This window comes from Juglans regia, chromosome 3 (assembly GCF_001411555.2).
Source record: "Juglans regia cultivar Chandler chromosome 3, Walnut 2.0, whole genome shotgun sequence".
NCBI classification, from domain to species: domain Eukaryota; kingdom Viridiplantae; phylum Streptophyta; class Magnoliopsida; order Fagales; family Juglandaceae; genus Juglans; species Juglans regia.
This window is the reverse complement of record NC_049903.1, coordinates 20732438-20746378: the sequence shown is the minus strand read 5'-3', so window position 1 is coordinate 20746378 and position 13941 is coordinate 20732438. Positions and strand designations below refer to the sequence as shown.

At 34.9% G+C, this 13941-nt stretch overlaps 1 protein-coding gene across 2 annotated transcripts; it reads left to right on the top strand.

Moving 5' to 3' along the window:
* The first annotated feature begins 595 nt into the window (after positions 1-595).
* On the top strand, positions 596-12357 carry LOC108999343 (alpha-L-arabinofuranosidase 1-like). 2 transcript variants are annotated; one of them, XM_018976230.2, is made up of 18 exons: positions 596-861; positions 958-1172; positions 1864-1918; positions 2326-2540; positions 3321-3442; positions 3539-3692; positions 5407-5476; positions 6258-6403; positions 6518-6563; positions 6663-6715; positions 6892-7036; positions 8186-8304; positions 8445-8516; positions 8593-8696; positions 10799-10855; positions 10969-11170; positions 11481-11630; positions 12015-12357. In XM_018976230.2, exons 2-18 carry the CDS (start codon positions 990-992, stop codon positions 12165-12167), a joined length of 2046 nt encoding a protein of 681 aa, XP_018831775.1. In that variant the 5' UTR covers positions 596-861; positions 958-989; the 3' UTR covers positions 12168-12357. The 2 variants fall into 2 exon arrangements, with proteins under 2 accessions (XP_018831775.1, XP_035544801.1); XM_035688908.1 differs by lacking the exons at positions 3321-3442; positions 3539-3692.
* Positions 12358-13941: the final 1584 nt, after the last annotated feature.

Genomic DNA, 13941 nt, shown 5'->3' with positions numbered 1-13941 from the left:
ACTGCTAAGAAGACATGATTTTTGGGAAAATTAAGAGCTTTTTTGGATATTAAGAATATCTTAAAATAACTGTAAATAGTAATAAAATAACTTTTGAATAGTAATGAAATTATTTAAGTTTTGATATTTTATTGTGTTTCGAGAAAGTAAAAAGAAAAAGTTGAATAAAAATATTAAGAAAATTTTAAAAAATTTGAATATAATTTTTGTTTAAAAGTTTGAGAAATTTGCATAGAGTTTTATGTTTTCTTTTTGTGAGTTTGAAAAAATTTTAATGATTAATTAATAATTAAATGAAAAATAATGATTATATGAAAATTTTAAAAATATGGAGTTAGGAAAATACTAAACCCACTGATAATGGATCCCAACAGTGGATCCCAATAGTTTTTTTTTTTTTTTTTAATTTAGTGATCAAGGAAATATTTTTTAAATAATTAAGGTTATAAAAAAATGTATGAAAAAAAATAAAATAAAAGGCCAAATCTCGCCTTCTCGGGAGAATTTATTGGGGTACATCTCGATAGGTGTAGCATAACTCATAAAATTAGAAGTATTTTGAATTTCAACGTCTTTTTTGCACCCAATGAGCAGAATCGGAAGATGGAATCGCGGGCGAGGGGTCCACAAACAAACGAGGAAGTCGCTGTAGCTTGAAATCCACCGCCTGAAAAATAGCAGCTTACGTGAAAGCAAGGCAAAGACTCTCTCTTAACCCAACTATAAAAGCTCTTGTTGTAATAAACTCCGGCAGAGACAAAAAAACAGTGAAGCTCCTACTTCCAACAACACTCTTGTCACTCCTCGCGCGCTCTTAGATTTTCTCAGCTGTTAAATTTCGCTTTCAACTAAATTTGTGAGGTATCAGTCCAGTGTAATTGCTTATCAATCTATCTCCTTTTTCTCTTGAATTCATCAGAATATAACTGAATAATCAATCTCCTTTCTCTTCATAAGGTTGTGAATAGAGCAGATGTGCTGAGGACAAGATGGGTTCTTGCAATGTTCCTTACATGAGTGTTCTTCTGCTTTGCTTTTTCATTGGGAGTTTTTTTGTGCCTCAGTGTCTTTCTATTGGAGATGACGCCAACCAAACAGCATTTCTTCTTGTAAATGCTTCTGAAGCATTGGGACGGCCAATACCCGAAACACTTTTTGGAATATTTTTTGAGGTTAGTTGTCGACCTGGAATTATGAACATCCTCTTCAACGCTGTTTGAGTTTCTTGTATGTTGTTGTCTCTATTGCTTGCTTTTTGCTTTTGTTTTTTAAATCATTTTCGCATTTTTTTTATACTGAATTCCTGCTTGTGCTCTAGATGCAGTCTATGTTGTAACTTTGTTGTGCTTCGAGTTTTTACACGTGCAATTGTGCACACACCTATGGTCTCCGCACAGGTTATTTGAAAAAATAGCAATGCTACGTTACTGTAAGTTTAGTTAATTTTATTTTTAAATTTTTTTAAAATTATAATAATATTCTTATCAAAATGGTATTTTTTTTTTCCCACAAGACTTGTGTCGAAGTTGCATGCGGTACGCCTGTACAAATTAATAATTATTTCCATTTATCTATATGCACATGCACACAATAATATAGTTGCATTCTTAAAAAGTGAGGAATTCGATGAAAGTACCGCCATGGAGTTCTGGATTTTGTATACGGAAACATGATTGATCAGATTAGCCATGCTTCATTTGATGTCAATCTTATGAAACGTCTCTAAAGCTAAAACTAAATGGTTTAAATTAGTATGGCATTTGTGAGCCCTCGTGATGTGTATGATGAATCTTCAATGGTTGAGTGTATAATAACAATTTGTGACTATGGTGAATATTCATTCTCTCAAATGCTTTTCTGCAGGAGATTAACCATGCCGGTGCTGGAGGGTTGTGGGCAGAGCTTGTGAGCAACAGAGGTCATTTCTATATACTCTGAACTACAAAAGAGTTTGAAGAAGAAGAAATCGACTTTTCATTTCTGTTTGATTTCTGGCATTTGGGGTGTTCAAACTGAAATACTAGATCACCCTTACAATGGTAAAAGAAGAGGGAGGGAGGAATCAGTGTTTCATTATGTGCTGGTCTCCAGTACTGAGATTTTAAAACATTTATAATTTTGAGATTCTTAAAAGTTATATTTGGGATCCAACTATCCATGAAGCTGATTGCTTGGCATTAGTGCCAAAAAAAAGAAAATATATGTTTGTCGAACTTTCGTATAAATTTTATGACTTTGATATTGTCTTGTACAACCAGCTTTTTAAATACAAGACCTCTTCCTTCTATTTTAGCTTTAGGGATTCTTATATAGTTTCTTTTCCAGGTTTTGAAGCTGGAGGACCAGAGATCCCCTCAAACATAGACCCTTGGTCTATTATTGGGGATGAGTACTCATCCCTTACACTGTCCACGGAGCGCTCATCATGTTTTGAGCACAATAAGGTTGCACTCCGAATGGAGATACTATGTGACACAGAAGGTACCAATACCTGTCCTGCTGGGGGTGTTGGTATTTATAACCCGGGCTTTTGGGGCATGGTAAGTTGACGCCTTTTTTACGACAAGATCACTAATTTGCATAATGCCTCTCTCTCTCTCTCTCTCTCTCTCTCTCTCTCTCTCTCTCTCTCTCTCTCTCTCTCTCTCTCTCTCTCTTATCTGGAATAGTTAAAAAATTTAATCCTGTGTGTAGGGAATACAACTTTTGTTTTTGGGAAAATCTTGAATGTTACAGTCCATATGGGTTTCAGGATGTTTAGGTGTTTCGGCAACAGGATGCTATGTGTAACGCCCCAATGGAAGGTCCAAACCACATGGCCTATACTCCAAAAGGACTAGTCAATGATACAATTGGAGTCCATTGGAACCTTATAAAGAGCAAGAATTTTTCCTTCCCAAGCAATGTGGGATCTCATTCACCACCTACCCTTATCCTTATCATATGGGGTATCACAATCCACCCCCCTTAAATTCCCTACATTCTCGTCGGGCTTGTCCGTTGTAGGTAACATGGCTCAAGTCCCACATTTCTGTTTGGAACCTGGCTCTGATACCATTTGTAATGCCCCAATGGAAGACCCAAACCACATGGCCTATACTCCAAAAGAACTAGTTAATGATACAATTGAAGTCCCATTGGAACCTTATAAAGAGTAAGAATTTTTCCTTTCCAAGAATTGTTGGATCCCATTCACCACCTACTCTTATCCTTATCATATGGGGTATCACACTATGTCCTGCATCTTTTATATCATAATTCTACCAAGTTATTCTTTCAAACTTCTGATTTGGTACAAACTCACTTTTGTTTTCTTTCAGAATATTGAGAAAGGAAAGAAATACAAAGTGGTTCTGTATGTTCGTTCATTAGGAGCAATTAATGTATCCATGTCATTGACGGGCCCAAATGGCTTGGAGACACTGGCAACTCATGACATAATGTGAGCAACATTTGTACATTCTTTCAATGTTCTTTAAATATTATCTAATCAAACAGGGCTAATGCATCTTTTGAAATAAATTTGACTGCCTCTCAGAGCTTCTTCTTGTGAAGTCTCAAATTGGACAAAGATGGAGGTCCTGTTGGAAGCCAATGCCACAAATCCTAATTCAAGACTTCAATTGACTACAACCAGAAAAGGAGTTATTTGGTTTGACCAAGTGTCAGCAATGCCCATGGATACATATAAGGTATCTGTTTCTTTCTGAAGTCATATATGGTCATTACATGAAGTATGCATGCACTCAAACTGTGATACCCCCATATGATAAGGATAAGGGTAGGTGGTATATGGGATCCCACATTGTTTGGGAATGAGAAGTTCTTGCTCTTTATAAGATTCCAATGGAACTCCAATTGTATCATTGACTAGTCATTTTGGAGTATAGACCATGTGGTTAGGGCCTTCCATTAGGGCGTTACAATAGTATCAGAGTTTTTCCTAACCCGAAATATGGGACTTCAGCCGCACCACCTCCGACGGACTAACCCAACGAGGACGTCGGGAATTTAAAGGGGATAGATTGTGATACCCCATATGATAAGGATAAGGATGATTGTGATACCCCATATAACAAGGATAATGATAGGTGGTGTATGAGATCTCACATTGCTTGCAAATGAGAAGTTCTTACTCTTTATAATATTCCAATAAGGTTCCAATTGTATCGTTGATTAGTCCTTTTGGAGTATAGGCTATGTGGTTTGAGCTTTTCTATTAGGGCGTTACACAAACTTTGGTTTATTTACATATATAAGATAGATTATGCATGTACATGTGATACAATTATGATAGAAGTTTATTAATGTATGAGTTGAATGTCTTCTTGAGGGACGATCATTGAATTTACTGTTCATCTTATGTGATGGGGTGTCGATGGATTTTGCTTGTGAGCTTTCCCTTTTCTTCACATCGTCCACATCCAATACCATGAAATGGAATTTATACACTTACCCTAGTGTTTATTATGCCTGATGCATGGCATGCAACTTATAGTATGTAAATCTTGATTCTGAAATTATATTCATTAAGAAATATAGATTTTTGAATATAAGATGGTTTAAGAAGACTCGTTCTTCATTTAAGGCCACCTTGCCTCGATAATCAATTGTTAATCCGGATACGGAAATTTATGGTGAACTAGAATTCTTGTGGCATGATCTCAGCTTCTAGACGATCTACTCCTTGCTAAAAGAATAAAAAATTAGAATAGGGTGGTTGGTCTAATATTTTACCAAAATGAAAATGTTACAAACATGAAATTGTTTGCAATCTTTCTGTCTTCCCAGAATCTAACAACAAAAGGTCTCTTGCAGTCACTGAAAGTGGTAATTATCTGCTGCATTACATTAAGCTATTGTTGTTTCTTTCTTTGATATCAACCCCTTTACAATACAGTATAAATTGAGCTGGTCATATGAGAATTTTGGAATTTATCCTGGGAAAATCCATTGAGTGAAAACAAAAGAAGATATAATGAACACATTTTTAATAGCCATTCTATGAAAAATCTTAAACAAACTTCATAGATTGTGCAATTTTTATCATCTACTTGACTAGTGTTCAGCCACTATTACACCACCTTAAATTTGTGAAAGTGATACCCACTTAATGATATTGAAAAGTAATACATGCTGAAAGAAAAAGTATAAAGCTTGTTTGATCAATTTTCGCATTCTGATTCATGTTAGGATTGAACTAATTTGCGGAAGTTCAAAAATAAACTTAATTTGATTGGGTCATATTGGAAGTTTATATCTTCTGTGCAAGTAGTTCAAAATAATTATATATTTACTTATTGTCAAGTTTTAACCTGAATGCTCACCGAAAGCCTCTTGTTATGGCTTAGTACATGCATCCCTTTGAGGTCTTGTTAGTCTTCAACAAAATCTGTCTTGGCACAGGGACATGGTTTCCGTAGTGAGCTTGCTGAAATGCTGGCAGATCTAAAGCCAAAATTTATCAGATTTCCAGGTGAGCAAAAATTGTTTGTGTTGAGAATTAGTTATTCTTAGGAATATTTAGACTGCATTATACAGGCTTCTGAAGATTGAGTGTAATATTTGTGATGCTGACGCTTATATTTCCATAAAACTTTATCGACTTCTTCCCTTTAGGCACATGGTCGTTCATTCTTTTGAATGCTTATTTGTGTCGAAGACTATTTGATACATATTACATAGCAGGTGTGCTTTTGATGGTGTGGAGAATCCATGAGTGAAATCAAGTGACTTTTCTTGAAGTTTTGTTCAGATGGGTCTTTATTCACACCCCCCAGCTTTTTTTTTTTTGTTGCCTCTTTGAACTCTTTCTTAAGTATTATAGATGCTCCCAACTTTAAATCTTAAGCTGTTGTTATTATTTATTTGTTATTCTGTGTTCTTGGTTGACGTCCCCATTTTGGCTTTTCTTTATACATTTTTTTTTTCTTTTCCAATATTAATCATAAATTTGTCCAAGAACTTCTGCGAGAAAATGAGCAAGAAACTCATGAAAGGATCGGTCATTTTCTATCCTCTATATCTTTGTTCCCAACACTACCTCCAACCGCACCCCATTCAAAAAGAAACAGCAGCTTCAAATGGGTTATAAAGGTGCTGTAAATTTTGGCATGTACATTGGGCTTTTTCTGTTTGTTAATTGACCGAGCAAGGGTTGACATCATAGTTTAATTGCTATTACATAAATAATGTTTTATTCCTCAGAAGTTACTACCTAACTAATGATGTGTGCCCTCCAAATTATGTTGCATCAGGTGGCTCCTTTGTTGAAGGTGATTGGTTAAGAAATGCATTTCGTTGGAAAGCAACCATTGGACCCTGGGAGGAGAGACCGGGGCACTTTGGTGATATTTGGATGTACTGGACGGATGATGGACTTGGTTACTTTGAGTTTCTACAAGTAGGCATCTTCTTTAATTTTGGGGGTGGAGTGTTAGCATTACTAATCACCTGAGAATGTTCCATTATAAGATTCTTGAGCAGATTTTAAAACATTATTTTTTGTTTTCTGCAGCTATCAGAGGACCTAGGTGCATTGCCAGTATGGGTGTTCAATAATGGTACTTCACCAATGCTTGTGATTCTAACTGTTTGTCTTTTCAATCTAGCAATTGAATAATATATGTTTTGTTACTTTATATAATCAACCAATTATACAGGGATCAGTCATAATGATCAAGTTAGTACTTCCAGTGTCATGCCTTTTGTGCAAGTAAGTATATGCGTTTGTTGCTTCCTATTACATTAAGTTGATCAAGTTCCTACTCAATCACCCTTTACCATAACAGAGCTTCATAGCTCAATTCATGTTCTGTACAATTCAGCCTCACTTTTTGGTGCTAAAAAGACGATATTTTTATTCTTTGATGATTAATGACTTGAGTACAGGAAGCCCTCGATAGTATTGAGTTTGCTAGAGGTTATCCTAATTCTACATGGGGCTCTATGCGAGCTGCAATGGGACATCCAGAACCTTTTGACTTGAGACATGTTGCTCTTGGGAATGAGGATTGCGGGAAAAAGAATTACCGAGGTTCCATTTATGTTTTGATGTTATTATTATTATTTTCTTAGTTATTATTTAACAGATAGATTGGATGCCTCTATAGAGATTATAAATTGAGCAAAAGATGATCTTCTCCATACATTTACTAATTTGAGTAGGAATCACCTATCTATATGGGAAACGTGTTAATGTATCTGAGTCAAATACTCCAGAGCTTCTTCTGTAGGTTCTTTCCGAGTCAGTAAAGTCTATTTCACATTTTGTCCTATTCTACTCAGTCATACATAATTAATGCACTTTTTGTCGCTTTTTATTGGGCATTATAATTTTCCTCATGTCTGATGGTGTTATTTATCAAACTCCTATGTACTGAGGAAAAATCTGATTCAACAGTCATAAGCATGATCCTTATTGGGCTAGATAGGGCCCACAATCTCTCTCTCTCTCTTATGCATACCCTTGCATAGTGTGTACACACACCCACCCACCCACACACACATTCTTTCAATTTAGAATGACTTGGAAAACATTTATTCTGGGTATTATCCTAATGGAGAAAAATCATTGCAATACTAAACTGGCAATGCTAACTAGTTGCATATCTTCAGTTCCAAAATAAAGAGGAACAAATGGTACGATACTCTGAGATACTATTGCATTGCAAGAAATTCATGTTATTGCAGCTTTCTTTCCCTCCATGATGCTTCATTCCTGCAAAACATTTTTTTGAATCAAGTTTCTCTCTTGTCATTTAAGCTTCTGTTAGCAACACCTTTAAAATCTCTCATCATTGAATGGAGTCGTTCTCATATTTTACATGCCTCACTGGAAAGTTAGCTACGGGAAGTTATAGTACCTGAATTCTTGAAATGCTAGATGGGTGTATTTATTTTTCCTTTGTACTTGTGCGCACCAAAAGTTGAGTGCTTCCAGAAAAACACTTTTAACTTTGGTTTCTGGAAGTGTTACTGCTTGCTTAATTTGACTGACTGCTTGTGTGTTATAATTTAGTTGTTGCAACAACCATTATTCCTTCCAAATATATTTAGAAACCAAAGAATTCGGAAGAAAAAAAAAATTGTCACTGCAATACAGATTCTGAGTGATGCATCTGATTTATGACTTTACTCTTTTTTTTTTTCTTTTCTTTCCTCTTTTTTTTTTTTCATTGACCAGGAAATTACCTCAAGTTCTATAATGCCATAAAGAAGGCTTATCCAGACGTCAAAATTATCACAAATTGTGACAGGTTTTCTCAAAAGTTGGATCACCCTGCAGATTTGTATGATTATCATGTAAAATTCTCATCTTTATTTCTTGTACTGATATGTGAATGGAGCCATTTCAATGATCTTTTATGTCTTATGATAGAATTTTTTTCATCCTTTGTTGGGTAACGAGGTACAAAATCATCTTACTCTGGTGTTTTGGTTAGGTTTATAAATCTGCCAAGGACATGTTTTCGATGGCTCATCGGTTCGATCTTATATCACGTAAAGGTCCAAAGGTGTGATGTTGTCCCTGTATGATATAATATATGCATTTGATCAAATGCTTAGAGGCTTTTCATTGATATGCATCAGGCTTTTGTAAGTGAGTATGCTGTAAATGGGGTTAATGCTGGCAAAGGAAATCTTTTAGCAGCACTGGCCGAGGCTGCATTCCTTATTGGGATTGAACAGAACAGGTTTGATGTAATTTTTGTACTTGCTTGCTGTAAAATTGTGCTTGCAATTACTTCAGTTCAGTCCAAATTTGACGATTGTGTTCTAAAAGTCATTTACCTAATTTAAATGTTAGAATTGTGTTCTAAAAGTCAATTAAACTTGTGCATTATTATTAAAAAATTGTTTATTTTCTTAGATGAATGTGTTTATTCCCTGGGCATATCTATTTATTTCAATTCGTATATATCTCATGAGATAAATTGTATGTAGTTCCCAAGCCATTAAGAACATGATTCAGGTGTGTTTAACGAGATTAGTCCACCGAAGTTATATTTGCTAATGACTTGCAAACTTATAGTCATATAGTTCATAGCTAGTGGTGAAATTAGGCATTTTATCTGAAAAAACTACAAATAGATTTGTCTTGATCATGGAAGAGGTGACTTCTAGTTAAAAATGCCAACACGTATTATGCACTCATGAACTGCACCACAACCAATACAAGTTCTTCAAACTTAATTGTCAACTGAATTTGTTATTCAAATTCATTAATAGCAAATGGTTCTGAATCTTATTAAGTTAACTATACTCAAGTATTGAGTATAGGTCACTTTAATATACGATGGAGCGAAATTTTGAATGGTCAATAACTCGATAGTTTTTGTGGTCTGATAAGAAATCCATTGTCTCATATGGAGATGTAAATAAGGCAAATTAATGTTACCAAGTTATTTTTCTTTGAGAAATGACTTTAATAATGAACTTTTTTGCTTCTCAGGATCAATTATGTGTACTGATCAAAACGAAAATAATGAACTTGTTTGCATTTATATTCTGCTTGAGATCTCCTTTTTCCTAATTTCTCTTTTCTTTGCATGAACTTTCTTCATTTTCCCCCAAGTTTCCTTTAACATTTTTCCTTAATAACGTTGAACATTTCTCCTTGACGTCATGTAAGATGTTTTGGTCCTGTGCAACAAAGGCATCTGCCAACAAAAGAGTTATTAGGTTTTAACAAAAGGTGTCACCCAAAAGACAATAGATTGGTCTTATAGTGTAGAGGGTGTGATATAAGAAATGATATGGCTTCGAGCAAAGGTGTATGGTGGGGGCCCCCTCTCCCAATGAAGGCATAACACGGTTGGCTTGTTATGGGAAATGCTTGGTCTACAAAGAATTCTATTAAAGTAAACCTAAAAATTGATGTGGCTTGATTTGAGATGTCATATTGCAAAACTCTTTTTATTGTAAAGTAGATCTGACTTCTCACATCGAGTCACATCAGTTTGTAAAAATATTTTGTAAGATCCTTTTATAAATCTACCACCTCACTTGTTATTTGCCTTTCCCATCGTTGCTACCACTGTAGGTGCGTAAAATTCATGGATTCTCAAATAGAGTGGAATCGAAGTAGAATTCTTTGCTGAACTGTCTTTTGCTTTTCTTCCTTTCTTTCATTTTGTTCTTTCTTTTCTTTGCTTTTCCTTTTGTTGAGGAAAGTGGGAATCCTTAAGGCTCACCCGCACAACCAGATAGGGAGTGTTGGGTGAAGAACCATTATTCTAGAAGACATCCGATGTGGAGCCCACCTCTTGTGAGGGTTCTTGCCATTAGGCAGTGTTTGGCCTTTCCTTTTCTGTTGCTGTTCATGCTTTGCTAACCAAGCTAGTGCTTTGAGCCTGAGCCTTTATGTAGTTATAAATTCATGCTAAGGAGATGTGTGCGATATGTACAAGCTGCAGAACAATGAAAATATTAGCTTCTAATCAGGTCTCTAGTTTAGTGAAAAAGAAAGCAGATGGTAAAAGTATATAAGAAAGGTAAAACATGTAAAATGGAAACCTATGCCCATTTAGTTTGATAAGTACTAAGAGAGTATACAAACTGCCTTTTTTTTTTTTTGGAATATAAACTGCTTTGATTTTCATTAACTTTCTGAAATTGACAATGCTATGTCTCTCAAACGTCCCTAAATCCTGGAGTCAGATGGGTTTGTGTGAATAAATTAAGGATCTTGATCTTCAATTTCTTTTGCAATTAATTAGCTTCTATACTTGTAAAAGTTTTAACACCAATTAGAAAGAAAAGCTGCTAAGGGCTTCCATTTCTTTCTTCAATGCAGTGATGTAGTTAGCATGGCAAGCTATGCACCACTTTTTGTGAATGACAATGACAGGCGGTAATTTCTCTCAAGATTTTATCATAAAATAAAATCTCATATATTTTACTTTGAAAGTGAAAATTCAACCTTTATATAATTATTATACTGAGACTGAAAAACTTTCTATTAAGGTGGAGTCCAGATGCAGTTGTCTTTAACTCTTCACAGCTATATGGAACACCAAGCTACTGGGCACAACACTTTTTCAGGGAGTCAAGTTCAGCAACTGTTCTTCATTCAACACTCCAAACAAATACATCCACTTCCCAGCTTATTGCATCTGCAATTATGTGGGAAAACTCGGGTGATAACAAGAGTTACCTAAGAATAAAGGTGTGCTTCCTCATGACTGACCTCACTATTTTTATACTGCAATGCTTCCTACCCCATTTTCCAGCACCTTCCAATTCAAACATCTTCACAGATTTTACTTTGTTCAGGCGTATTATCTGTTTACTTGTTTACACGAATATCTTATTGCATGCATGGGTTGATAATGGCAGAGAAATGGTTTTCTAGCTCTTTAGTTATTTTGAATTTGATAGCTGCATCGTTCGCTTTTGGAATTGAATGGAATATGGCTTTTCTATCTATGTGGCACTGCTATTAATTTGAGATATTTTTTATTTTTTACTTTTTGCAGATTGTGAACTTTGGGAATGACACAGTTAATCTCAAGATAAGTGTGGACGGATTGGAGCCCAACTCCACAATACAGTTATCCGGGTCGACAAAGACCGTACTCACCTCTGGTAATCCGATGGATGAGAATTCCTTCAACGAGCCAACTAAGGTAATTCAGGAATCGCTTTTTCAGTAGATTAGAAAACATGTCTTCTGAATTGTTTGGGGGCTTCTCTAGACATTCAGATATACTTCTACATGCTTTTTGTAGGTAAGTTTTTAGATTGTCCTTACTTCACATGTTCTTGTCAATGTAATAAGTATATAGGATCATATCTCTTGGTCTATACATGCTTTCATGATTCCCACAACCTACTACAAACAAAAAATTGCAGTATGAAATAAAAAGGAGAAGAAAATTTGACAAAGGAGAAAGAATATTTTCTGTTGAACAGTAAAGTTGACAAAGGGGAAATAACATATAGCTCTAAATAAAATATGGGTCAAATATTTCCCCAGCATAAACTTATTGTCTTCCATTGTATGTATACAGGTCAAAAAGACCCAGAGTCCACTTGAAAATGCTGGCAAGGACATGGATGTCATACTCCTTCCATATTCTCTCACTTCATTTGATCTGTTAAAAGGATCAAGCGACCTCAGAACTACTGCAAGAACTGATTATTTCTCTAGATCATCTTTTTAAACTATTAACTGATGATGAATATCAAGTACTACTGTACTTTTGAGAAATAAAGGTAATAACCCAGCAGAAGATGGCAGCATCCTTGCATGTCAACTATCTGTTGGAATGTCATGTTGTTTTATGTAATATCAAACTCGTTGGTTTTGGCTTCCATGCTTGTAAGTATATGAATGAATGCTCTTTGTTCTTGGTGATGAAATTATATCCTTCAGTTCATTTTAATACGCCCAGGCACACTGCATTTCCATTCCATGTTCATACCTCAATACAAAATGGTCTCTAATGATGACTTAGCTCCAACTAGTTAGTTCCTTATTCTCAAAATAAGAAAACACAACTCGATTAACCCTTATATGTGAAAATAGCTAGGGACTGTCTAGGAGAGATTGTAAGCTCTAGATCTCCTGCACCTAGTTCAGTTGTTTTAAGAAGTTATGCTATAAAAAAGATGATGGTTTTTATTGAATATTTTATTTATTATTTATTAAGTTTTACTTAAATGCTCACATGCTCTCGCTATAGAAATATCTAATAACATGGATGCTAAGCAGACATTGATATGAGATATATTACCCTCCTTAAGGACAAATGACTTGGATTCTTGTGTCTGATGTGCCTCAACCCGGTCCTCTCGCTAGACTGGGAAGTCTGGGTGTCACATTCTTCATTGTCCATAGCGAAAATTTCCACTTCATCCTATTGAACTCTTTTTCCATGTTTTTTCCTTTATTCTAGTCATGTGTTCTTCTTTTCACTTGCTTGTGTATTGCATGAAATATATATTTCACTTGCAATACCACTTCATAATTTTTCTTAGGTAGGCAGGAGAAATTGAGTTCCGTACATCTCTTGTTAACAAATATCATCAGATAATTAGAAGATTAAGAAGATGGTAAATTATCTAGTGAATCATTTAGACAATAAGACCTTTTTGAAAATAAAATATATTGTTTGGAAGAGAGAGATTGATGTTTTTCAAAGGTTTTATTTGAATTAACAAATATCTTATATAGTAATTGACGAACATGTTTAATTTTATTTCGCTCTAGAAAAGAAAATGATTTGCATAGTTATGGGGTTTGAAAATCTCCCGTAGTCTTTTTGAAAAAGTGAGACACACTTAGAATCTACATGAAAAAAATCCAATTTTTCATAATGTACTAAGTACTTCATTAGGTGGAATTTACACACTTTGAGACTGTTTATCTGATTATTAAATTTTACGGTCTAACTTGTTTAATTAAACAGGTCATGTTCGAATTGATCCTATATAGTCTAATACTAATAACTTGACATGATGCGAACACGAATTGTGATCCCTACTCAAGAGTATAAATTGGATTTCTTTGGTCCTATTATGTGGAAGGGACATTTTTTTTGTTTTGAAATATATGTGGAAGGGACATTTGGTGAATGAACTACAAGGCCTACTCAAAGACATTGATTTTGGGCAAAAAAAAAAGACTAAAAAATCGTATATCTCATTCACACACTATTAATCCACCTAATGGATCCATAGAACACTTCCCTTCAAGCAAGAGGTCAAAGTGTCCGTAAATGGCACCAACTTAGCCTCCGAACAATCTTAACCACGAAGAATTGGCAAGTACTTATGATGTGAAAATGGGAATATCCCATCACATTAGGCTAGATGAAATGAAACTTAAAAACATAATTACTTAAGATTTTATTATATACTTGCTATAAATGCTTAATATAAGATTCAATTGGAGTTGAGAAATAAACTCATCGGTCTCTAATGTGATGATGACTG